Genomic DNA, 25,292 nt, shown 5'->3' with positions numbered 1-25,292 from the left:
GCAGGTCTAAATCCTGCTGAGTTCCCTCCTCTGTGTGAAGAATATTCCTGTGTGAAGATCTCTGGATGTAATATTTGTTTGAAAATATATTGAGAACATAGTTCAAGCTGTTTAATGGATGAAGGAAGCCACATGAAGGAGCAGTGCTGAACAACTTACACGTGTGATCCTTGGAGTCTTGGGCTATGCTACAAAACTTCATCAGCACAGATAAAGTTGTCGGGGTGTTGAAAATTAATAGAGATGTAGCTGGTGTAGCTGGAGTGACAGAATCCCTGTCATGCACACAGCAGAAAGCGATACAAGGAAAGCGAATTTGTCAGTTCACTTTAGGTTGTTCACAGAGGCATAGAAGTATTCTGGCTGAAAACCTCCTCTTGTCAGCATACTTTCATCATTTTGAGGACTCTTCCAGTACAATTTGCTGATATCCCTATGACAGCTGAGACTGCATGTGGCAGACAAGCCTGGAGCCAGAACTTAAGAACAATGCATTAATCTTTATTGAACACTTGTTTTCCTGTTCCTTATTTTAAAAGAATTACTAAGTTTTTAGTTCATCTGTGAAACTAGCTAATGGACAAGAATTTTGCTTTTCTGACAGCTTGTGACTGACACTGCGGGGAGGAAAAAAAGGATATTTCTACAGTTGCAGTAAGCTTTTTGCCCTTGTATTTTTAAACGTGTTACTTCAAAGTTTGTGTCATTTAACTTAATGTCATTTAGGTTGCTGCTCACTTACACCTGAGAAACATGGGAGACGCTGAGGAAGTCTTTCAGTGGAAGCAGAAAAATAAAATGTACTAACAGGGTGGTGATTCTCCCTCACATGACTGAAGGAAAAAAAAAACTGTTTTGCTTTTGGCTGTGCTCGCTACTAAACACCCTGTCATAGTGTGCGAGGTGAGTCACGACCTGTTTATTTATAGCCTTGGCCAATCAAAGACGAACGCTCTGAACTTCATTCAAGACCAGCGGGCACTTAGGATGTCTTGTAAACATTTGCTCACTGAGCAAGGAGCGCTCCTCTCAGTAGCAAACAGGACAGGTGCTCCGGTTACTGCTTCTAAAGCACAACCCAGAGTAGAAGATCATTGCCTGGATTATCTAGATTGGTAGAGAGAGGGAGATACAATTCCCTTACATCTGAGATGCCAGACAGTGAGGATCTGGGACAAGATGAAAGGTACTGTACGTTGACTCTGGTGGCCTTCTCGCGCAGCGCAGTATGGACGAGGCTTTGTGTAATTAATCTGTGTGTGCTCCTCAGTTCTCAGCCTGCAAACTGTTTGCTCTGTGTTGTAACAGATCATGTAATTCTTGAGGGGCTTGCCCCTAATGCTAACCTAAGGCTTCTTAGGAGAGAAGTATTGGATCTTAATGTCTAAATAGAAGTTAAATTGTGCAGTTCTTAGGGATTTCTTAAGCTAAAGCACAAGGGAAGGAAATACTGGGTGGTTTCTCCCCAGTCACTTTTCCCAGCCATGGAACAATTTACAAGCCTCAAAATGTCAGAGACAAATAGTTCAGTTGGAGCCACGGTACTGACAGAACCATAACTCATTACTATGGGATAGGGCACTGTGTCCCTTTGAGGTATGCCTGTCTTTCTGAAGTTTAACTTTTATCTTAATTAGCTAATAAAACCAAGGTCAGGACAAGAAGAAAGTAGTTGCATCTAAAACTCAGTAACAATTTAACAAATACTGTTTTCTCAAATATGATCCAGCACATTCCTATGGAAATAAATGAACTAATTAACTTTAGCTAAGTAGTCAGATTTTAAAATAGGTATTTTAAAAGTAGATGTTATTGATATTTGGCTATAACAAAGTTCCTCATCTTGGTTTCTTAAAGTGCAAGCAGTCTTGCCACAGTTACGATTTTCACTGTTTTTATGCCAACAGAAGCATTTACTCTAAAACAGCATTAATTAAATATTTTATATTGCAAAAAAAAATCATGTACGTGGAAATAGACTTTTTTTTAGAGGTTAGTTAAGATGCCAGTATATAGAGGCAAATTCAAGAAATTAGAAGAATCAGAAGTGAACATTTCATTATGGCTTGGCATTTGATTTCTTCTAGTTATATTTAAGTTTGAACATTGTAGGTGTTTTTCCAGTTTGTATGTCAATGTGTTGTTTTAAGATAGATGAAATACAGAGAACATTTCAGGTTGTCTGTCGCAGATCAGTAAATTCGGGCATGGTCACCTAGCTGGATGAGTGTGGGTGAATGGATCCCCAGTGGCATAATTGGGTCTCCTCAAGGTTGGGGTCACCTACGCATTTCCGTTTGCAGGGATCCAAATTGTCCCTTATATATGACACTGATTAAAAGTAATTGTAGTAGTAGGTAGCATTTTTTTCTTTTAAGGAAATGTTGACTCATTACTGATAGCCACCAAAGTGTTAATTGCTATTCATTAAAAAAATGTTTAGCTGGATCTCCAGTTTGTTAAATTATATATTTTTCAATATAGGAAAACAGCAGTATGCAGGGCACATTAAAAAAAAAAGAGGTTTCGGATCATAATTTGTTGTGTTTTTTTTTCTAAATAAAGATGGGGAAAAATCTTACCAGCTGAGAAGAAAAATAATTAAAAAAAAAGATATTATTTCAAAAATTAGATTTGGGAAAAAAAAAAGGCAGCAGTGTTTACCAGCATGTGAAAGTATGCAACTGGTGTGAAAAACTTACAAGCTTTTGAATATCTCCCTTTGTTCAAAATTCTTTCTCTGTAAAGGCTTGTAGCAAGCTTTGACAGTTAAATAGTAGTAACACTAGGTCTAAATCTCTAAGATGTCTTTTTTATGTGGTCAAAGTTGTGAGGTTCTTTTTAAAGAAAAAGAATGTACGTTTCTAAAGCAGTAACTTGCAAAAGCATGATGATACGACCTGCTCTCCCTATTTGTCATTTCTGAAACTGCCATTAAATTAACACTTGAGCAATATGGGAACTGTACTGGAGCAATTCATTTTAGAAACGCAAAAGAAGAGATAGTAATGTAAATGCACAGATAATGGGGTAATTTTGAAGGCACACTGAATCAAAGCTACTGCTTTATGTATTTAAAAAAGGAGGGCAGTGATATTTCTGTAGAAGCTGTAGAAAGAGCTTTTTTTGCTCACCAGTTCCAGTGTACTGCACTCCTTGTAGCTCCTTCTCAGATGCAAACAAATCTTACATCCTCTCCCCTCTTGAGTTCATGTCCTACTTCAGAAAGTATGTAATATTGCATCACAAGTGTATTTCATAAACATTATAACATCATGGTTAAAGATGTGGCATTGGTCAATAGTGTGTTAGTCATACTCTGAATTTAAATGTACAAGAAGCAAAGGAACATATGCACAAATACTTCTCAGTAAGGCTAGGAAAAAAGATAAGAGTTGTGCAGATTATGTATCTGCTTGTATATCTTATGTTTTGTTTTGTCATATGATCCTGGGCAGTAACAGATCAAGATCAGTGAGGAAAGATGTGGTCAAAGGTAATGGATTGAAAACAGCATAAAGACAGTATTTTCCCACAGTAATTCTTTATGATCAAGTCCCCTGTAACTTCAGTGTATGGTATAATTTATTTTAAAAAAAATTAAATTGACAACTCATGAGGAATCTAACGATGGTCAAGAGTGTATAAAAGGTACTATGAATAATCAGCCCAGAAGTGGTGGAAGCACATGGCTGTAGGTGCTTCAAAGAGATACCGACCTGTGACTTCCTCTATCAGAACAGTGTCCGTGGTGTGTCTGTGGTGTTCCAGTCATGTCACATGCCTGTCATTGAAAATGATGCTGCACTAAACTGTTAGCCAGGAACCTTTTATGACTTGAATAGAAATGGGAGAGAAAGCTATGTCATTTTGAACCAGTTGATTTTGAACTATTGTCTTACAGTGCATGACCTTTCTCAGTATGTACTTAGTTTAAAGTCAAATCTGCATGTTATTTAATTACTCAAAGCATGTTGATTTGTAATTATAGAAGAATATTTGTTTCTTCTGCTAGCATTAGTTAATAAAGTGTAAAGTATTTGATTTCCTTTTATGATTGAATTCAGTGCACAAATGTAGGCAGTAAGCAGCTAGCTCATGCCAGGAACTCTCAGTACTGTGGTAATGCATCAAAGTAAATTATCATATGCCCATACAAAATACATTAAAACCCACTGAATATATTCAGAGTGAAGTTCCACACAGAGTTAAAGCTGCCTTGTAATATCACACAAAAAGTAATTTTCATACTTTTTCAGGTTAAAAGTATTCTTTGTCCTGCACTTGAAAATCCAATTTTCCTTTTCTGTGCAGCAGCTCTGCAACTCAAGGAGTGCTCAGCTCATCTTTCCTAGCTGTTTGACTTTGAGAGGCCTTGAACTCAGAGTATTGCAGCTGAAGAATGTGGAGGCTGAAAGAGAAAAATGAACTGAGTTTGCGAAAAAAGGTCTCCTGTCTTTGCAGGAGAAGAAGAAATGTGAAAGAATTGCTTCCAACAGCTGGGCAGAGCTGCTTAAAGTTTCTGATCCTGTTGATAGAAACAAGACTTCCTTGCTTTTCTGAACAAAAATAACGCAATAAAAATGTCTCTTTTGCATCACCAGTTTCTGTTACAAGTGGGAAACGCACCTGGAAGATCCCAGCCCTTGTACTGTCTTGGTCAAAAGACAACAGCATGTGGTAATAGCACTGTAGTCTTTGCTGAACAGAAAGCAAGTCTGTAATAGTTTTTATGTGGCACTGAAACACTCAATTTTCATGCAAAGAGGCGTTTAAAAAAATCTGTGCTTACTGACTGAGTCATGAGTTTGAACTAATAGCACTTGACCATCGGGTCCCATTTCACGTTTTGAATGACCTCGAACTGGAGTAGCTGGTGTTCTCCTCAGGGCAGCTAGACAAGAGTAGTGTGGATCAAAGGAAGATTTTCCCATGAGAGCTGACCTGTCAGTTTGCTTAGAAGAGTCTCTGTAGAGGAGCTGGACAATGAAATGCCCCAGATTTAGCTGGAGCATATTTTATTTATTTTAGCAGGATGTTCAGCAAAAAGTAACAACATTCACTACAACCAGCAGTGTTGAGGAACTTGCGTACTGGTATCACCTTTGAAAAAGCTGGAGTTAACCAGTTTGTGTCTGATCAGCTGAAGACAATATAGCTCCTATGAAGACTTTATAAGGTGACTGATGTTAAACTTGGATAGAAGAGATGAACACATCCTCTCCCAAATAAAATCCTGGGAGTAATGGGTCATGGTTTTAAGAAACATGTAGGACAAGATGAGTTCCCCTATCCCTTTGCAGAACACTTTAGTATATTTTTATAACAATAAGATTGCTTTTGTTTTCAGAAAAGTTTCTTCTTGACTACTAATAAAAGCAAAAATACTTTCATTTATATTGTTTAGCAGCACAGCAGTGGTAAAATGTTCCCATGTCAGTCAAAGAGAAAAGAATACCTTTATGGCTTCAGTTTAACACACTGGGCAAGAAGTGCATAGTCAGGTATGAAATGTTGCTTATATATTGTTGAAAGTCACATGTCCTGACCAGTCTGCTGTGCAGTCCACTAAGAAAAACACATCCAGCCTCATCAGATGCTGATGATTTTATAACATTTCTTGTACATTAATATTAGCAAAAAATATTCTTGGCCAAGAAATAAAAGGGGCATGCATGTTACTGAAAGCTGTGAAATGACATCTTTTTTCAGCTTTTTCTTGAACACCTTCCTCTGAAAAAAAAAACAGTAACAGATAATTGGACTGACTCACTGTTAATAAAAAGTACAAATTTGAATTGTCAGACGAAGACAGATGAGGTCAGAAAGAAAACACTTTCAAAGCCTGAGAAGCAGTGTGGCATGGAATTAACAGAATTCATTTAGTTCTTTAGAAATTATTTACTTCAACTACCACAGAGATGATAATTCAAGGAGATTTTTGGACTGGGAAATGTTGTTAGTTACTCTTTAAGGTTGATAACTACATCCTCCAGCTTCAATTTCAAAACAAAATCTGTCTTAATTTTGTAAATCTTAGATATTACAAGTGTGCCCAAGCCTTAACACTGAAGGGATGTAAAATGTGATCAGTTAAAGGATGTTTGCCACTGTATTCCATGTTGGCGAAAGCCTAAGCCTGTGCAGCATCTCGGGATTACCAACAGGAAATAAAGTGCATGTGGATATCTGCAAACTGCAGAGATTTCTATTTGAAAAGCTTTGTAAAAGCTGTAGATGAAGATCCTCCCTAAAGTTTGAGAACGGAGCGTGTTTGGGGATGCTTCCTGCCTTCCTTGTTCACCAGTGGTGCAGCATCCTTTTGTGGAACTCTTTGAAGAGAGCAGGATTTGACATGGTGGCCCAGTGATTCATTTAAATTGCACATCTTGTTGACTTGGTCATAACCACATGACACAAATATAATTATTTTAGTATACTTAACTATTGCATAGGATCCAAAAGTAGCACAGGATAAAGCACAGTTCTACATAATCACCTTTTAAATTAGCCACATAGGTCATGAAGATGCTATGCTGCGAGTTCAGTGGTGTTGGCTATTATTTCTTTCCATGTAGTGCACATAGCATATACAAATTTATTATATTGTGTTTGAATGACACTAATCAATATTGCATTATTTTCTACCATGCATTTCTTCTGTTAGGTGGTAGATTTTAGAGGTTTTACCATTAGTACTGTAATACACTCAACTGTAAAATGTACTTTTTGCGCTATTTTATATTTTGGAGAGAGGAGTGGTTATTTTCATTTTGGATATGTGGTCACCTGAAATTTAAATGTGAAAAGACATTTAAAATGTTTTCACAAACTTTTTTTTTCCAAATACTATTTTATAGCCATTATTTCTGTACTTGGATAATTTAGAAGACAAATTTTAAAATATTTTTTTGACATAGGTCTTCAGGTATAAAATGTTTGTTTCAAAGAAGGGTAACTGCATCATTATAATCACTCACGTCTGCATTGTGGTGATTCCTTTCCTCACAGGAGAGAGGTATGAAACCTCTGAAAAGGTAACCTGCTTGATTTGGTTTTGCTAACAGTTCACACACTTGATTTCGTTTGGTCAAGTTTCATACTTAGCTCCTGGTTGCCTATGAGGTTTGTCCTTAGATATCCACATCCCTTACAGCTGCATCATTTTATAAGCTCTAGATACTACTTTTTAAAAGACTACGAAATAGCCATATTATCTGTATTTTGATTTACCTATCTTTGGGACTGTAACTTTCAGGTCTTCCACCTTGACTAATACATTCTAAGTTACCCTTAAAATTACAGAGTCTGCACAGGTTTCAAGCGTGTGTGGTTACACTTGGGAAATCAAGAAGGTTTCAAAGCTCTATAATTACTCTTTGTTTATGTAGCTGCGATCCTTCAGATCCACCACATCATGGTGTACTTTGTCACTGCTGCAGTTCTGAGTAGCGTATCTGTGTGCAGACACACATAAAACTGTGTACACATAATTAAAAAAAATCCGGCACATCACGAAGAGATCTTTAAACCAGTAACATGAGAGCTACTGACCTTTATGAGAGAAATGTGACGGGGCTTTGCTCGAACAGATGTCTAGATACGAAATGAGAGCATGACACCATCAGTCATTTTTAGAGAATGTAATGCCACTGGCTCTTCTGGCCAGAGTTTGTGACTGTGATGGGTTGAAGCATCTGGGGCGGGAGGCTGTTTTGTTTTGATTTTTTTTTTTTAATTTCAGCTACTAGGTAACAGTTTATGTATTTGCTCAGTTTTAGAAATGATGCAGTGGGTAGTCAGAAGGATATGAGTAATTCTTTTTTCTCAGTGAACACCTTCAATCTTATTGACAGTAGTTCTAGAATAGCACTGCAGTACTTTATATCAAACTCATGATAAGTGATGAGGGCATAAAAATTTATTATTTCTAAATTGTGCCCAAAATACTTCAGAGGTGTTTAGAGAGAGTTGGCTGCTTATATCACCAAAGGAGCGCCTTGGCAGAAGTCCTAAAAGCTGTTTTGGAGGATGTATAGCATTCACATTTAAGTCATTTATTAAGGTACTGTAAGTAACTCCACTAATACTATGCTGAAGCAGTTTTTATGTTCCTGGTTGAGTAACTTCATAGTAATGCACTCCGCGTTCATAATCTCCATCACTTACATATCTTCTTTTTTTCCTTTTTTGTCTTTAAATGTGATAATTGAAAAATGGATTTTTCCGGAGAATGCATCGTTATGTGTCCGTCAGCTTTTGATCTAATGCAAGTTTAATGTTTCTCTCCGTTTCTACAAGGGTGTGACACAGCCTCTCCACTTTTACATACATACAGCTGTATGCTGTACCCCCTTCTTTATTTCTCGCGCCCCCTTCATCAGCATCTGTGTTGCTGCCCCCTTATTCCAACCCTCTGGCCACTGAAGTGGTCTCTGGGGAAGAGAGATGAGAGGGACAGATGTTTCCAGGGGTTGTAGTTGCTGGGAGGTGTAAACAAGAAGAGGCAGCGTGTGCACCTGACTGTCGCACTGAAGATCACCAAAGTGACTTCCTTACCCCTCTGGTTGCCTAGGATGAGAATAAGACCTTAAAATAGGCCCTGGTGTTTTTTGTAACGTGGAGAAGTGTGGTTGTAGTGGAACTGACTTCTTAAGACGTCTTACGATTTCTTGTGGCTTAGTGCTACAAGAAAACACCAAGTATTCTGCAGAGCAAACTTAACAGTGGGTTTGTCATGTTTTGAAGCAAACCACTCCTCTTGCTTGGTTTCTTCTTTGTCTGCACCACATGTGGACCATTAGACCAAAGCATCTAGCGATACTTTGCAGATGTAAGCACTGCAGCTCATGCTTTCAACATCTTCTAAACTTGGCAAAAGAAAGAGTTGTTAACAACCAAGAGAAGCAAATGCAGAGAACTTTTCCTGCAAATACGCCATTTTTCTGAGTATTTTTGCATGTTTGTTTTGAATTGTTATTAGTTATCCCAGTGTGCCTTGTTGTATCGCCTCCTCTTTACATTGTTTTTATATTGGTGGTTAGCATATATTAAAATAGTTTGTGTTATTATTGTAGTTTATGCTTTCATCATTCCCCCCACCCCATTTTTGCAATTAACTTACTTAGTAACCTAATGATCTACAATTGTCCTATGTATTTCAAAGCTCTGGTTTGATAGTAGGCATCAGGCCTATCTGTTTTCCCTCTTTGTGCTTCCATCAAGTTCCACTTTGATTGTCAACAGGTTGAAATAAAGGATGGGAGTAAATGCTGTAAAATTATTTTATAATTCAGATTACTGTCATAATAGCAGTTTTTGACACTAGAATAAACAGGCAACTCTTAAAATACTTATTCTTAATGCTACAGAATGGTTTACAAAAGCTGGAGGCAATGTTTCTTTAAGGAGAGTAGTCTATCCATAAAAATTGCAGTTCTCATAAGACAAAAAGTACACTACTTTTCTCAAGCCACTAATTATCAGAGAGGATGCAAATTGAAATTGCTATGGTGGATGAGAGGTGGACAAAAAGTTCTGTCTAACATTGCTAATCCCTCATGTTCTTTATGAATTAGTTAATGGTTTTATTTTTGTCCTTTGTCAGAAGCAAACATCTGTCTGCAGTGCTGTGCATGGCTGGAAAACATTTTCTCTGTCTTACAAAAGTCACCTAGTCCAAGACATGAGACTCTCAACCTATGAATTTTAGGTTCACTATTTTTTTTCTTGAAGAGGAGGAAAAATCCCTCACCCTGTATATTTTGTAAAGTAAGAGGAAACCACACTACTGCAATACCATAAATACTATACTATAATAAAGTCAGGAATAGGGCAACAGCTTGGCTTTTGAACTTTAGCCAGTTTTACACCGTGGTTGAAATACTAGTTTTTCGTTAAGTCACGTTCTGCGCCTCAATATGCATACGATAGTTTGACTATGAATCCCTCATGCGTGCAGTTTGTGTTCTGTGTGAAATGGCTCCCAGGCCTTGCTCTAATCCCAGCGTTGCCGTGTCACCACCTTCTGGTGAAGTAGCTCTACAGTTAAATGTAGGCATAAAGATAAAGTTTCTCCATGTGTGCTTAACCAGACATTTTTGACCAAAATGATTCCTGACTTTTTTTTACAAAAATGAAGCTGCTCAGATTATGTATCTGAAAACAGGAGAAGGTGATTAACCTCCATTATGTTAGGAAAGGTGCTTGCCAGTCATCAATTTGTCTGCAGTGCAACAGAAAAGAAAGTATGTAACATTCACATGTAGAGTAAAAATAGATACCGTGTATGTGGGAGATGATTTATTTCTGGCTTGGATACAAGTATGTAAAAATTCACAAATTCAAATGGGGGCAGCAGTTGGCCCAAAGTGTACAATTAAACATAAGCCCAAAATCCTCTTGCACTGTGTGTTTAGGAAGAATGAGAGCAAGAAATTATAATTGTAAAAAAAAGTGGCTTTAGACCTTGCTGAATTGTATGCCAGACATGTTGTCTAGGGTTTGGGTGAAATGTTGAAGATTTTAAGGAGAACTTAAGTCTGGTGTTCTTTTTTTCCTAAGGCACTTGATTTGAAATCCAGAGTTCATTTCCTCCTTTTATCATAGTTTGCAAAATAGAAGTGACATCCCTTTTGGGTTATACAACTGAAAATTTATAAATAGATATATTTTTAGCTGGAAAATAAAGTGAAATAGACATTTTTATATATAGTTAACTATCATTTACCTAGTTTTGTTATTAATCTGTGACAAGAAATCTGATGTAATAATATAATCTCAAACTTTTTGTTTGATGTTGTAATGTAATAAACAGTGTGGACTACATTATTTTACTTGATCCTTCATTGATTAAAGTTTCTGCCTAATTTAGGCCATCTGACCCTTTTAATAATCATCCCTTCAGTGCTATGTTAGTATATCTTGCTTGCTGCCATGTGAAAGATCACTTCCCTTTCAGTGCAGTAGCAACATACAGCCCCAGTTCTGCAAAGAGAAGCAAGTCAGAAGCTTGTATTTTTAGGAAAAATCAATCTATCGTTTGTAGTCCAGTGCAATTATGCATGTAACTTTCATGTAAATAATTCCAGAATTCAAATCCATTTTTCCTTCAACCGTTATCTCCTCGGGCTGTGTAAGTAAACCAGTTGCTGTTGCAGTTCTTGGTGCAAACGGGCTGTGAACTCATGCCCATATAAATGTATTACTGTTCACTTTTGCTTTAGAGACTGAAAAAGTAAAAACAACGTGAGGGAGCAAAAAAACAACTTTTGGTTTGTCAGTTCCTGAAACTAATGTTAAAATGAGCTAATTCTAAGGAATCTGCAAAATATTTATGAGGGAAAATAAGCCTATTTTGGTAGGGTTAAATTTTCTATATTGAGGTCTGCATCTGTTTTGAAAAATGTTAGGTGTTAAGCAAATTCAAAAGCAGTACTCTGATTTTAAGTATGCATCATTTTGTCTGTCACTTAAGGGAACAAAATGCCCAAGTAGCGCCTGAGGCAGGAGTCTCGATACCCTGTGGACATCAGGGCCGTTGTACCCGTGTGTCCATATTGCCGGTGGCTCACAAAAGCACAAACCTATGTTCAAAAACTTTAAAATCTTCCTGGCTTTCCTTATACCAGGAAATGAGAGACATTAACAAGTTCATATCCTGAAGCATAATGGTGTCTTATTAGTAAGAATGAACAATAAATCATAGCTAATAAAATACAGTACAGCAAAGGTAGGTGTGTCCTCAGTAGAGGAGGTAGACAAAAGCCACCAACTAACCAGCTTTCAACCAAGAAAACTCTGAATGCTCATGATGGCTTTCGACTTTTCCAATATGTGCCAATAAAAATGACTAAGCAATCTGCTGTTGAACAAGGATAATATTAATGTGGAAGTTGTTAATCACTACAGATGTTTTTACAAGTGATAGTTTTTTGTTAGTCTTATGTTCACTACAAAAAAATAAATACATTTGCGTATCTTGTTATTCCTAATATTAAAGCAAATTATTAAGTGTTACTTCTAAGCACCAAGTTCATACAGGGTGAAGTTTGAACAGCAAAAATCACATCAGTCAGCTACTGATACTTGGTAAAATTGAAGTTGTCCCAGGGAACTGTCAGAGGGCATTTGCATTCTGAATACCAAGAAGAACTGTTAACAGGGTCTTTTGGTGTTTTAGTAGCTAAACAGCAGAGTAATCACATGGAAATACGAGTTGGCTTTTGATCTGACAGTCTACGCATATGTCCTTACTGCTGCACACCAACCCTTGTGCAGTCATTTTTTTCATAATGCAGTTTTTTATTTATCCTGTGATTTGATTCACCTATGACAAAATGTTACTATTAATGCAGTGATGCATTGGACATTTAATGGATTATCTATCAGAGTAAAATGACTGTGGGACTGTTTATAGCTTGCTTGCATTCACTGTGATCAAAAGTGTGTGTACTGGGCAGTGAATTATGCAAGAGAAAACTTGGTTAAAAAGGTGTAGAATTTCCTTCAGATTCTTAGTATTTTCATGGTGTCCATCTGTGATTTGTACCAATTTGATTTGACGTTGACTGTCCTGTGTATGTTTTTCCTTTCATTTGTTGTTTCATAAAACATCTTTGCTGTAGATGTTTTGTCTACTCCAAAAAAGGTAAACCAAGTGATCATGTAAACTGGATACTGTCTAAACTGATCAGCCCCAAATTAGATACGAACGTTTTCACGTGGTTTTCAGCAAATTCTTCAGTACATTTTTTAAATATTTTATTAAAGGACTGAACAGTCATAAGCTAAGCTTTAGAAACAGTCCTTTCAAGATAATAGAAAAATAAAAATTCAGTAAGAAAATTAATGTAAACATCAAGACTTAAAGTGCAAATTCTTTTTTTCTACATTGGATAACAGTCTCTTATGGATGAGACAGTTTGCAGAACAAGATGAGAAATAGAAATGAAAAAGCACATAGATAAGATGCATGAAATGAAATGTATTAACATTTATGGCCATCCTGTGGCAATGAAAAGTACTGTGATTTATTTTTTTAAGAAAAAATAATATAAAGAAACAAGCTTGGGCTTCAGCTGTTTAATTTAGATGAGAGCTGTGCCGTGAACTCAGAGTTTTCATATGGCCAGAATGAATAAACAATAGTTACTTCCGTAAGTGCTTGTATGGACTGAGAATTGCTACTACTAAGCAGAAATTTTTTTAATTAAAAAAGTTCAAATTAGCACCTTACAAGATTTTTGGAATCAAGCACAGGTTTCTGTAGTATAGCAGCAACCATTGGATCACTGGAGGCTATAGCTTTATAACATGGTATTTTCAACCATTTCGAACTTACTTATGAGCTATAACCAAAGTTGTTGGGTATTTTTGTTTGTTTTACTCAGCTGGGAAGTCATCAGTTCCAGGCAAGACTACAGACCCAGAATAAATCAGTGCATTTCAGAAACACTGATGAATTTATTTGTATTTCTTCAAGAAATGTCCCACTTCAAGGAACAAAACCCTGGCAAGGTAAGCACTCCCAAGTAAGATTAACAGTTCAATACTGTTTAATAAAAAAGTGAGATAGATTTAAAAAAAAAAAAAACAAGCAAGCAAGCAAGCAAAGAGAAAAATAAAATACACATTATGATACATTCATACAGTTATAAGCAAATGAGGTTCTGATGCTGTGTGCAAAATTTCTTTGGATTAAATATTTTATTGCAATTCAACTCCAAAAGCAAATGGATTCTTTCCGTAAAATTTCAACAGAACATTTCTGTACTCAGCACTGTGAAGTTATGAGAGATGCATGACTATGTCTCGGCCACAGCAGAGGCACAATCTCAAGTTCTATACTGAAAAACCAGCTCAGTCATTACAGGGATGCTAGAGTAGCCAACAAGCATCCAGAGAATGCTTGCCACCATGCGAGAGAATACAGGTTCAAGAAGCAACTGAACAGGAGAGAGAATTGTACTCATAAGAAGGACTTTTGCTTTTGTAAGCATGCAGCAAGCATGCATTGTAGTATCTCAGTGATTTGGGTTTTTACCTGCATATCAACTATTTAGCCTTGTTTTGTGTAATGGAGGTAATTTTAGCAATAAGCAATTTTACTAATCCAGTCATTTTAGCAATACCCACGAGCTTGTTAATTCTTTACAGTAAATAAATGGAAATAGCATATATGTGTAATAGAAGAGGGGGTACATCCTGATTATCCAAAATGGACTGTTTGATACTTATTTGCACAAGAAGTGTTAAAGTATTTCCTAACTTTAAAAAGACAAAACACTTCCATTTTCCACTACATTCTAGATTTCATTTAGCATGCAACATTTTTCTTTTGCAAAATGATCTAAATATGTAAACAGTGGAAGTGTTAATGGACAATTGTAATGGTGGTTTTTTTTGCCAGTTTTGCCTACTAGTCTGCAGTGTATGTACATTTTTCACTGTCTTGGGAAGTTACATTCCTGGAGTTGTCCTCTCCTATGTCCTGCGTAAGTATAGTGTCTTCTTCAATCGTGAGTTCTGTATATGGAGTTGTTCATTATTGTGTGTCTGCATAGGGAGCATTTCAAAATTTATTTATATATATATATGTAGCTTCTGACAAGTGCTTTTTGTCATATGGAAGTCAGATTGCAAGTTTTTTCAGCTCGTTGATTCTGGGACTATGTTGCATAGTGTGTTTCTCAGGTAAAGATATCAAAATCTGACCAAATCAAGATAATGATAAATGTTACAGTAATCATAAATTGTGCCTTACTAGAAGTAAAAAAGGTGTCAGTTGATATGAATGCAATGGTATTTTTTGCAACTAGTAGGAATGGCTCCTAGAAACTTGATTTGACATTAACAGTTTGTCTGACACGGGCAATTCGTGGTGCTTTTTTATGTAAAACTAATTATATTATTTAAACATAGTAGTTATCTTATACAAATGCATTGTTTAATCTTTCTTGAGTAACTTCTTATAAAGCAATATTTCAATGCAATTTTTCTCTCTGTCTTCATTTTTATCACAGTTTTGTGTGCCTTTTTATGTCCCTTCCTTAAGTGCAATGAATTTGGACAGAAAGTCTGCTACAAAATTAAGACTGTTCTGATGAAACTAGATTTTGGAATAGTGGAATATATCAACCAAAAGAAAAAAGAGAGATCTGGTGAGTAATTAAGTATAGTCCCAAGTAATGTATTTCTCTATGCAGAGAAAATTTCATTACCTTGCAGACAGTTTGATTTGTCCTGTGAAGCCAATTGTAAAGGTATTTCTGGCTTTGAACCTGGCCAACCATTCTAAGCTTTATAAGGAGTGATAATGTAACACAGACATCTTGGTATGGTAAAACAAAAGCAAACAAGGAAGACTGATGGCTCGCTTCATACTAGATTAGATGTACTGTTTGTAGGTTTTCAGAAAAAGGTACTTGCTGTAAAGTATGCAGTGCTCATGTCTGTTTAGATAAGGCAGACTCATCCAGGAGAAGGGACCCTGTCAAGACACAAAATGAGTACATAACAGAATTTTCAGTAAGAGACTGCACTCTGTTCCAGTATCTAAACCTGCCTTGTTTTCATTCCCAACAGCAACAAGACTTTGTTTCCTTCCCCTGATACTCCATAAACATTTAAGAATTGCAGGAGGATAGTAGCAACAAATTAATTAAAGTTTTTAGTTAGACAGGAGAGAAATCAGTTAAAAAAAAATCTCACCTATCTCACCCAAAATCTTTATAACATTAGAAACGTTTAGATTTTAAGTAATAAAGCTATTTCAAGAAAAATATTTGTATGAACTATGTTGACTTTAGTTTACTTTTGTGTGTACTACAGTTTTGGTAATTAAAACTTTGTAGTGTAGCCACATTACTTGCAGGTAGCCTACCCTTTTTAGTTAATGTTACAGCAGTAGATTTCATATCTGCTATAGAACATCCATTTCTTGTAAGCATTCACCATACAATGTGCTGTTCCTATACACAGTGAGAGGAACCATCTGCCTTTTCCCCTTCTCTTACATAAGATGCAGTAGATGTTGGAAATAAGGAATAATGCATTGAAAATTTTATTTCATGTATTATTCCACCTTATTCTACTTTTAAGTGAAACTGGCAGAGAGAGAGAGAGAGATCAGACTGTTGTTTAATAAATTTCATAGGCCAGCACTGGGAAAATGTTTGAGATTAGATTCATCCTTTACTGCCTCTCACACTCGGGTTTAACTTAACTCAAGTTCCCTACCTTGCTTCACCACTTGGGTTCACAAACCCTTGTACTGGTATGAGGGAGGAAATAGCTAGTTGCGAAAATAGGCAGCCAAGGTTAATATGACTGTGTTTTTCAGCTTATATTGGTTTAAAATATTCACGAGGCTATTCTCAGACAGAGAGAGGAGGCAAAATTTGTGTCTCTGTTCATCTGTAAGGAGCAACATTCTACCAGATTTCAGAGGATGCTTCATATGCATATTTGCATATAAATGTTGTGAATCCGGGAGAACTGGGTGCAAAGAAGAAGAAATGTTTTGTGAATGAAGATTGCATGCAATTATCCAGAAAATTGCATGTTCTCATGTAAAAGTAATGTGCTGGGATAACTGCAGGGCCTGTTTTAACAGCATGTTACAGCTGTGCATTGTACCAGCAGCGTAGTTGAAAAGATAGATAGATGTATATTGCCAGAGAACATTATATTGTGGTGAGCAACAGAGACTTCAGAGTAAATAAATGTGTTGGAATGAGTTTTAGAGCAAAAGTCGCCCTCCTGCTGCATGATGTATTTTGCTAAATATCTAGCCCCTCAATCAGCCTTTTTTTCCCGCTCCTTAGTAGCGTATTGTGTAAACGATGCACTGTGTCAACAGGTGAAAGTGTACTGTGCTGTGCAAGCTGTGTGACAGAGAACGCACACTGCACCTTGGAGTCTGCTGTCACGAGTAGGATAAAAAATATGTTTTTGTCTTTCAGAAACAGCAAAAACAAAACCCACAGAAGATGACAGTGAATTAGACATATCAGCCCTGTGTCCTAAGGTGACTTTTTTCAGTGAGCCCTATCTTGCTTTTAAAATCTGTATAGATAATGGAGAGTACCTAGGCTACTGTCTCTTTTCTGTGGAAGACTTTAACCTGCTCAGAAGGCTGTGTTCCTGAACTAAGCAGTGTGCTTTAAAAGCGATTCATAGTCTCCATCTTTAGGCTTACACTATTAACTTAGTGCATTTGTGACTTCTGGCCTTCAAAGTAATGGTTTCTTTGGCCTACTAAAATAAGAATGTGTTTATCTTGTGTTGGCTATACAATGATTAAAATAGAATTTAATAGCAAAGGCAGCTCTTTTTATTTGCAACAGTGAAGTTGCAGTTAATTGTTTATGAAAATAAAATATAAAAGAGAAATGGCCATAGAAAACTTACATAAATTTTCAGATATTTTTGTAATCACTTGTCTGATCATTTTCAATGATAGTGTAAATCAGTACATTATCTGTAAATATCTTTCCAAACATGAATGAGAACACTTTAATATCTCCTCTCTTAATGTTCTAAATAACTCTATGGCAAAGGTTTTCCCTTTATAATCAGAACACTGGTTGAGATTAAAAAAACAGTTTTGTAGGAATTCTTACGCAGTTTTCGATCAGTAGTGCATAGAACCTAACTTTGACAGTGATCGCTTCAAAGGTAGTTTTGTATTCTGAAAAAAAAATGTATCCCATTGAATAAAAAATCGTAGCTGACGTAATTGAATATTGTTGGATAAATTCATAAAGGATAATTATTTTTTTCATTTAGCTAATTTTTTACTTATAGATAAGGGGGGGATTGATCCAAGATTATGCATTTATTTACATTTATGCATATTTTGTATTTGCAGGCTCATTCTGCTTTCATTACAGTAGGTTATTACTTTCAGAATGAATAACTATGCTACTTTAGTATAATACAGCTTTCCATTATTGCAGAGAGGGATGCTTCACCTCTAAGTATTGTATGCTCCTATTATTTTTGTATTTCTACAATTAAAGCTTAAATAGGAGGCAATTTGTGTTGCTATGACATGCAAGAGGCTTCTTTTTCAGTATCTAAGCATTGGCTTCCTATAGGGTTAAGTTTTTGAGTCTAGGAATACCATGCATGGGACTTTTTTATGTTTAGGTTAGTCCTGCAGTTGTTGCCAAAGAGCTGTCCGTGTCCGACACAGATGTATCAGAAGTATCTTGGACCGATAATGGGACCTTTAACTTATCCGAGGGGTATTCTCCACAGACAGACACATCTGATGGTACGTAATGGCTCCATCTATTTCATCAATGAATTGCAGTCATGTAAGTTACCTGAAAATTACCTGAGAACTCGAGGACAAAAGTGTTTTGTCCTACAATGAATTTAAAATTGATTGCAGTGTTTTATATAATTTTGGATACATCTTGTGTAAGAGCTGTCCTCATCTTAAAAATAATAAAGTACATGAGTGTCTAAATAAATAAGTAGTGGTAGGTAAATCCGACACATTCAGTAAGTGGCAGATTTAGTTCTCTCTTCCACCAAACCTTTTAGACAAGGAAATCTTTTAAGTTAGTTCCAATGCTTTTGTGGGTAAGCTATACAAATAAAAGCTGAGGAAGAAGTGCATACTTCAAATTGCTAAACAGCCAATTAAGAAAAGTATTATTAGGTTTTATTTACTAGAATGCTGATGAAGACAGCCAGCAATGACCCTAAGTGAGACATGAAGACTAAGAGTAGGAAAAGATTCTCAAGCACTTGTTTTGGTCATGACCAGAACTTTTAAGTTCTTACTTTTTACAGACTAAGCTTTCACTTAACACTTTGCCTGAATAAAGATTCAATTCAACAGTAGATTGGTGTAATCTTAGCTATGGATTTGTTGCTCTTCTTGTCTTGCTTTTCTCCTCTTGAACTAGGGAAAGTTCACTGTAAATGACAGGTAGGGTGATATTACTTAATGACATTATACAGACCAAATTAATAATATGAATTATTTGTTTAATATTTCAAGTTGTAAATCACAGAATCATAAGTTGGAATGAGTCATTGTTGGAATGAGTCACTTCATCTAACCTCCTATTCAAAGCAGATTCAGCTTGATCCAATTGCTCAGGGCTGTGACCAGTTGAATTCTGAGCATCTCCAGTGGTAGAGATTCAGCAGCCTCCCCGGACAGCCTTTTTCAATATTCACCCTCATCATGAAAAAGTGTTTTCTTGTAGTGAGTCAAAATTTCCTATGTTTCAGTTTACTAGCAACCTTCCACTGTGCACGTTTAAGAAGAGTCAGGCCTCATCTTCTCTATACCTTCCCATTAGGTAGTTAAAGACAACTATGTGAGGACAAAACTGGTCAAAGTACTCCAGATGTGCACTCTCGAGTGCTGAATAGAGAGGAAAAATCCCTCCCATTGATTTTCCGACTTAATTTTTGCTAATATAGCTCAGTATGAGGTTGGCCTTCCTCACTGCAAGGGCATATCTCACTGACTTGCCGTTCACAGGTCTTCTTCTTGAAAGCTGCTTTCTGTCTCGTTGCCCCAACCTGTACTGCTGCACAGATTATTCCATTCCAGATGCAGGGCTTCACATTTGCTTCTGTTGAATTTCCTGATGTTGCTTTTCAGCCTGTTCATTTTTCCAGCCTGTCGAGATCCCTTTGAGGGCCCTGCCTTCCAGAATATCAAATACACCTCTCCCAGAGCAATTCCTGTCTGCCTGTGAACTTGCTGAGGGTGCACTCCATCCTGTCATCTAAGTCATTAATAAAAACATTGAACACTTTTGGCTGCAGTACCGTTGGGAGACACCACTAATAACTGGCCTCCAGTTGGACCTTGTATCACTGGCAGTAGGGCCAATTTTCCACCCACCTTGCAGTTCACTTACCCAGTCTGCTCACCAGTTTGGCTGTAAGGATAAGGTGGGAAACTGCATTAAAGGCCTTGCTAAGTGAACAATAAACAACATCCACTCTTCTCCTCTATGGAGCTTTTCAGCAAATGGGACATACACACAAGTGCAAGACCAGATGGGATGCATCTGAGGACTGGCTCATCTCCTCTCAAAGCTCTGTGCATTTGAGCCACCACTCTGCCTACAGCACAACCCTTCCTCCTCACCTTCCCAGCTTGTTTTTCCTAAAGAAAACTGAGAAAATGACATATCAGACATTTTTAGGATTCATTTCCTTAGCCCTTATGAATGCTCCTATTGCTTGTTTCCATAGAAAGTAAGTTCAAACTCATTATTTTTTATGTTCTTATACAAATACTAGATCAAAGAATTCCCTTATGCTCATTTAGGCCTCTTCCACAGGCCATGTACTGTCCAGTATGTTTTACACATTTCTAAAAACAAATATGCCATTTATGCAGCCATTAAAGTCTAATCTTTTATTTGTTTACATTCTGCTTTTTATCCTCTTGAAAACATGAAACAATCCCAGTCATCTGTAGTTTCCATTTTCTGTTTCCTGTTTAATACAAGCATTGGTCAAGAACAGAAAAAGTTATCAATTAAGTCTTTACACTGGTTTAATATCTTCGTTTAAACACATAAACATTCTTTTTTTTAATTCTACAAGTGTATTAAAGGCTTGTAATACATTTGTGCATGCTTCCATATTTGTAATTTATATATATTGAAAAGAAAAAGTTTAGAGACCTGTTCATGCACCATAAATTCTAGGACTCTGTGGCTGTTATATTTAGAACTAGCTGTGTTAAAGATTTGCTTGGGTTGTTACATATACAGCTAGATACTATATTAAAAAGATAATTTCCTCAAATAACTTTCTGAGTTAGGCTGATACCAGGTGATTTGTGGTACTAGATTTACAACTTTAAAACCATTTTATTTTAGGTGTCACAAAAATCTCCCGTGCATTGAGACTACAGAAGACTACTAGACTATGGATTAGTGAATGTATTCAAAGGAACGCTTTTTTAATATTTGTCTGCTTTATTGGGAAGCCTTTTGTGTTCACTAACACTGTTTCCTTCTTTTAACCCTGTCATAGATTTTGACCGACCGAGTGATCATGAAGAAGCATTCGCTAGAGATCTTTCAGAATTTCCCTCTTTAGAAAACGGTGCTGGAACAAATGATGACGATGACTCAAGCATTGGTATGCCCATCCAGCAGAAACGGAAAACAGAACAAACCTATTTCAAGGTGGATCATGCTCCCAGACAGAGCAAAGAGAGACCGTCCACTGCAGGGCTCTCCTTGCCTTTGACCAGTGACCAAACCTTTAATTTAATGAGTGGCATTGCTGGGGATGTCATCGCAGCTGCGGTGTCTGCTGCCATCAAAGAGCAGTTGCAGCCCGCACAGCAAGCTCCCTCACGGGCAGTGTCCAGTTTGAGCGAGGAGACAGACACAGAGGAAGGTGACGATTTTGAACTGCTTGACCAGTCTGAGCTTGAGCAGATTGAGAAAGAATTGGGACTTTCACAAGGCCAAGAAGCAGAATCCCAGGAAAAGAAAAAGTCTTCAGGCTTCCTTTCAAATCTGCTTGGAAATCATTAACCTGGAAATCTCCACTGGTAACATAGAAGAAATTAAACATAAAACACACAAAAAATCAAATGAAAAAAAAAAAGGAGAATTCTGAGCTGTAAGCTTTAACTATCACTTTAGATGTGTTGTAATAATTTCCCTTATGCAGAGTGAATTAACTGGATAAATATCAGTTGATACTGATAATTTAATGTTTCTGGTAGTTATACCTCAATGTAATAGCATGGAAATGAATTATCTATCCACGGTTTGGTTGCAGATGAGTGTTGGAAGTCAGTTGTTCAAAAGAGTTGGGGGAGAGGTTTTTTCATCTTTTTGCCAACCATCTATTTTGGGGTCTTGAGCCAAATTTTCAACATCAGCAATTTATTTACTCTTGCTTGCCAACCATGTAATACAATTAATGATTCACACAGTGAGGGTGAGTAATCAGAGGACTGCAATGAGATTAACTAAATCTCACCTCCTTCAATCACACCAAGAAGTATGAATCCCTGCAGTTTGCATTATGTGTAAGTGCATCTACTCTAGGTGAAACACATTAACCAGCACAACTCTAGTTAAAGAATGTGTGCAACACGATCAAAGAAGTTGATTTCGTTCTTAAAACCTTTGAATTATTTTGGATATGGTGATGCATTTCCAAGTTTTATGCTGTTTTAGGCTTGTAGAGTTGTAAAGTGGCATGCTATTTGACTGAGCACCTGCTGTGTTCCTTGATAGAGTCTGGTCCTTGGCAGTATTGCCCATGTAAAGTCAGCCAACACATTTTTATATTTAACAGTTAATATCATGTACACCCAACAACCTTTTTGGGAGCAGGTGAAGGTAGTTATTGTTTGGAATAGAGGTTAGAGTTTAAAAAAAATAAAAGGCTTTTTTAGGTGCTACTTCCTTAATTGGAGATTCTGTGGGGTTTGGTTTGTTGTTTTTATTTTTTTCCCAAGACAGCTGCCATCACTTGGAACAAAAGTTGCGTTGCAAGCTGAATCTTTTAAGATACTTAAAAGTACTTGGTGAGGTCATTTGCTTTAGAAGACATTCAGAATCTTCTTCATGGCATGTAATTTAAAACAAACAAAAGAGAACTTGTTGAAGTTATTTGCCAGTTCAAACTCCACACATGCTGAATGAGTGGCATGGGATCTTAAGCACGTAACTTATTTAACTTTTGCTAGGGCTTTTTTTTTTCACCTGTGACAAAATTGCATTGCAATACCAAGCAATAGTAATCAAAGAAATAGGAAGAAGTAAAGCTAGTTTGTTAAATGTGATGTAAGCTGTTAGCAAAGTTGAGGGACCATGTCAGCTGCTACTACTACTCAAGTGATTTTCCATTTGCTGGCATTTGAAGAGGTGAATACTGCTATCTAGGACCCTCAGAAAGTACAGCAACAGATTATAAAGATCTTCCACTAACATTTATGTGTAGGTAAACCTGTGTTTAAAGTTAACTCTATTTTAATTTGGTTTTGTTTCCGAGGTGAAAAAATAGGCAGACGGCCAAAAAGATTGTGGTGAGAGAAAAGATGTTGAGGATTTTTGACACTAGCTTTATTGTTGCTTGTGCTTTTGTGTCAGTAATGCATATTGGCGGTGTTTGCTGTCCTTTACCAGTAAAAAAGTGAGCCTGTGCCTTCATTATCAAATCCATTATGAAGTAGGTGGATGCTGGATATAGATCCCACAAGATGCAGCTTTTGAAATTACAACATCTTAACGTTAAAAGCGAGTTTCTGGAAATTACTAAAAAACCATGGCCGCATCACTTCCACAGCGCTGGTAGTTAAGTTTCCTTTTAGGCTTCTCCCAGCCTGTCCTTCCCATTTGAAAAAATAAAAATAAAAAATAAGCTTTTGCTGGGAAATCAGTAAGTGTAAAGGTCATTTAAATTTCTCAGATGAGTTAAAAGCCTCGTTTCCTTGCTGCATATTTAGGACAATCTATACAGCGAGAAGAGTGCAACTTCCAAGTTGCTGATGAAGCTTTGTAGGACTCCCATCCAACTGTGTGCTTCCTTGTACAGCAGTACTGGTGCCAGGAGGGGACACGGGCTATGGGATGGGGAGAGGCGGGAGGGAGCCGTCCTTCACAGGCTTTTCTGGAGGGGATGGATGGGACGGACTAGCTGGCTGTCAATGGTGGCATTATAACAGCGTGCACTTTATTGTTGTTTTATGAAGAATACTTGTGGTTATAAAAGTACGTAATGCAGGGGCGCTCTTATAGATCACAGATTAGATCAAGAAGGAGAAGCAGTTGGAGGAGTTTCTTGGACTTTTTGTAAATGATCCATTTTCTGGTTTCAAGACAGAAAAATAGACTGATTTTTCTCCAGTACAGGTCTCTCTTTTTTTATTTTTCAGAAAGAAAAACAGAGCAAAACTTGAACAAGCAAATCATTAAAGTTTAGGGGCATAATTGCTTATTTGAGTCTTCTCCTAGTTGTCAATTACATTCAAGTCCCCAAATACGGTGTAATGGGTAGGAGATAATTCTGTAACATTTAATATTCCTTCTTAGGTAGTGAAAGATGCTTCGTTTTCTGCAAAAAATCACCTCTTCCCTCCCAAACAGCCACACGTAAGAAACACGTTGCTCAGACACGATACATTCCACTGCCAGCAGTTTTGACAGCAGAACACAACAACAACATTTCTCTCCTTGGTGAGATCCCTTCCACACTGCCTTCAGTTGGAGATCCCTCAAGAAACCTTCATTTTGCTGTATTCTTGCAGCAGCCGCAAAAGAGCAGTTACTTAAAAATTCCCGTCACATTGGTCCACAGCAAGCACTGGTCGTCACCTTCCCATCTGCCAGAATTGAATACATGGACAAGAAGAAAAGCGAACGAGTATGAGGTAGCACATAGCCTTGAAACGTGTGTTTGTTCTGCAGAAAGCCTGCCTGCAGGCCATTCCCTGTCAAAAGGCAGCAGAGTGAGCGCAGAGGGCGAGATCAGAGAGCGTGGGGGTGTGAGCAGGTGCCTGTGTTACCTTTTGTGCTCTTACTTGGCAGGAAACTCGAGGGTGCCGTGCATTTCTGCAGCAGCACGGTTAAAGCATTCACCCTCCCTCTCCTTGCTGTGGCTTCTTCACACATCCCTGCCGGCAGAAAACATCATTTGTCAGGGCAGGGTCTGCAGGGTGCAGTTCAGCTCTTGGCACTTGGAAAGTTTCCTCTTGCATTAGTTCATCTGGATGACAGACAGACAGACAGAGCGGTCTCTGTGTGATCGGTGGCCTTACATGTGTCAAATCCGGTGTAAAAGCACCTGTTTTCAGCACACAGGGCTTTCCATGTGTACGTACTGCATGCCCACTTGCCATTCTTCAGTCTGTTCCTGAAAAAAAAAAAGTATTCTATGCAGAGGAGGGGAAATAATTGTAACCCAAAGTAGTAGGATCTGAAGAAATACTTGTTTTGTTTTTTTGTTCGTTTTGCACTTTTCCCAGACTGTTTCAGCCTTCTGAACAAAGTCCTTGTTAAGTCTCCATGTCTGTTCCCAGCACACGAGCAGCGTTCACAGACTGTAAGTAACACCAGGTAACCAGAAACTGGAAAATTACAAAATGTCTTTATTTAAAATATTTTGCAGCACTTTACCTAGCCTGATTACTATTTTGTAAACATGGAATTATTATATTGATTGTTTGTAAAACCATTTAATAAATATGTGTTAGTTTTTATCTTTCATCATCTCTAATTTTGTGTTTGTTCCCAAAAGAGGGGGGAAAATAAAAATAAAACCCCCACAACGCC

At 37.2% G+C, this 25,292-nt stretch overlaps 1 protein-coding gene across 1 annotated transcript; it reads left to right on the top strand.

The window, feature by feature from the left end:
- The first annotated feature begins 1,005 nt into the window (after window positions 1-1,005).
- Window positions 1,006-21,564, top strand: FAM134B (family with sequence similarity 134, member B). The gene is made up of 7 exons (XM_010189380.1): window positions 1,006-1,186; window positions 13,392-13,518; window positions 14,411-14,495; window positions 15,024-15,161; window positions 16,965-17,029; window positions 18,154-18,280; window positions 21,028-21,564. The coding sequence occupies exons 1-7, from the start codon at window positions 1,152-1,154 to the stop codon at window positions 21,537-21,539; spliced, it is 1,089 nt and encodes a 362-aa protein (XP_010187682.1). The 5' UTR covers window positions 1,006-1,151; the 3' UTR covers window positions 21,540-21,564.
- The last annotated feature ends 3,728 nt before the right edge of the window (window positions 21,565-25,292 follow it).

Source organism: Mesitornis unicolor, unplaced genomic scaffold, assembly GCF_000695765.1.
Source record: "Mesitornis unicolor isolate BGI_N332 unplaced genomic scaffold, ASM69576v1 scaffold43487, whole genome shotgun sequence".
NCBI lineage: Eukaryota > Metazoa > Chordata > Aves > Mesitornithiformes > Mesitornithidae > Mesitornis > Mesitornis unicolor.
Note: the sequence above shows the minus strand (reverse complement) of the source record. Positions and strands in the feature narration are given on the sequence as shown.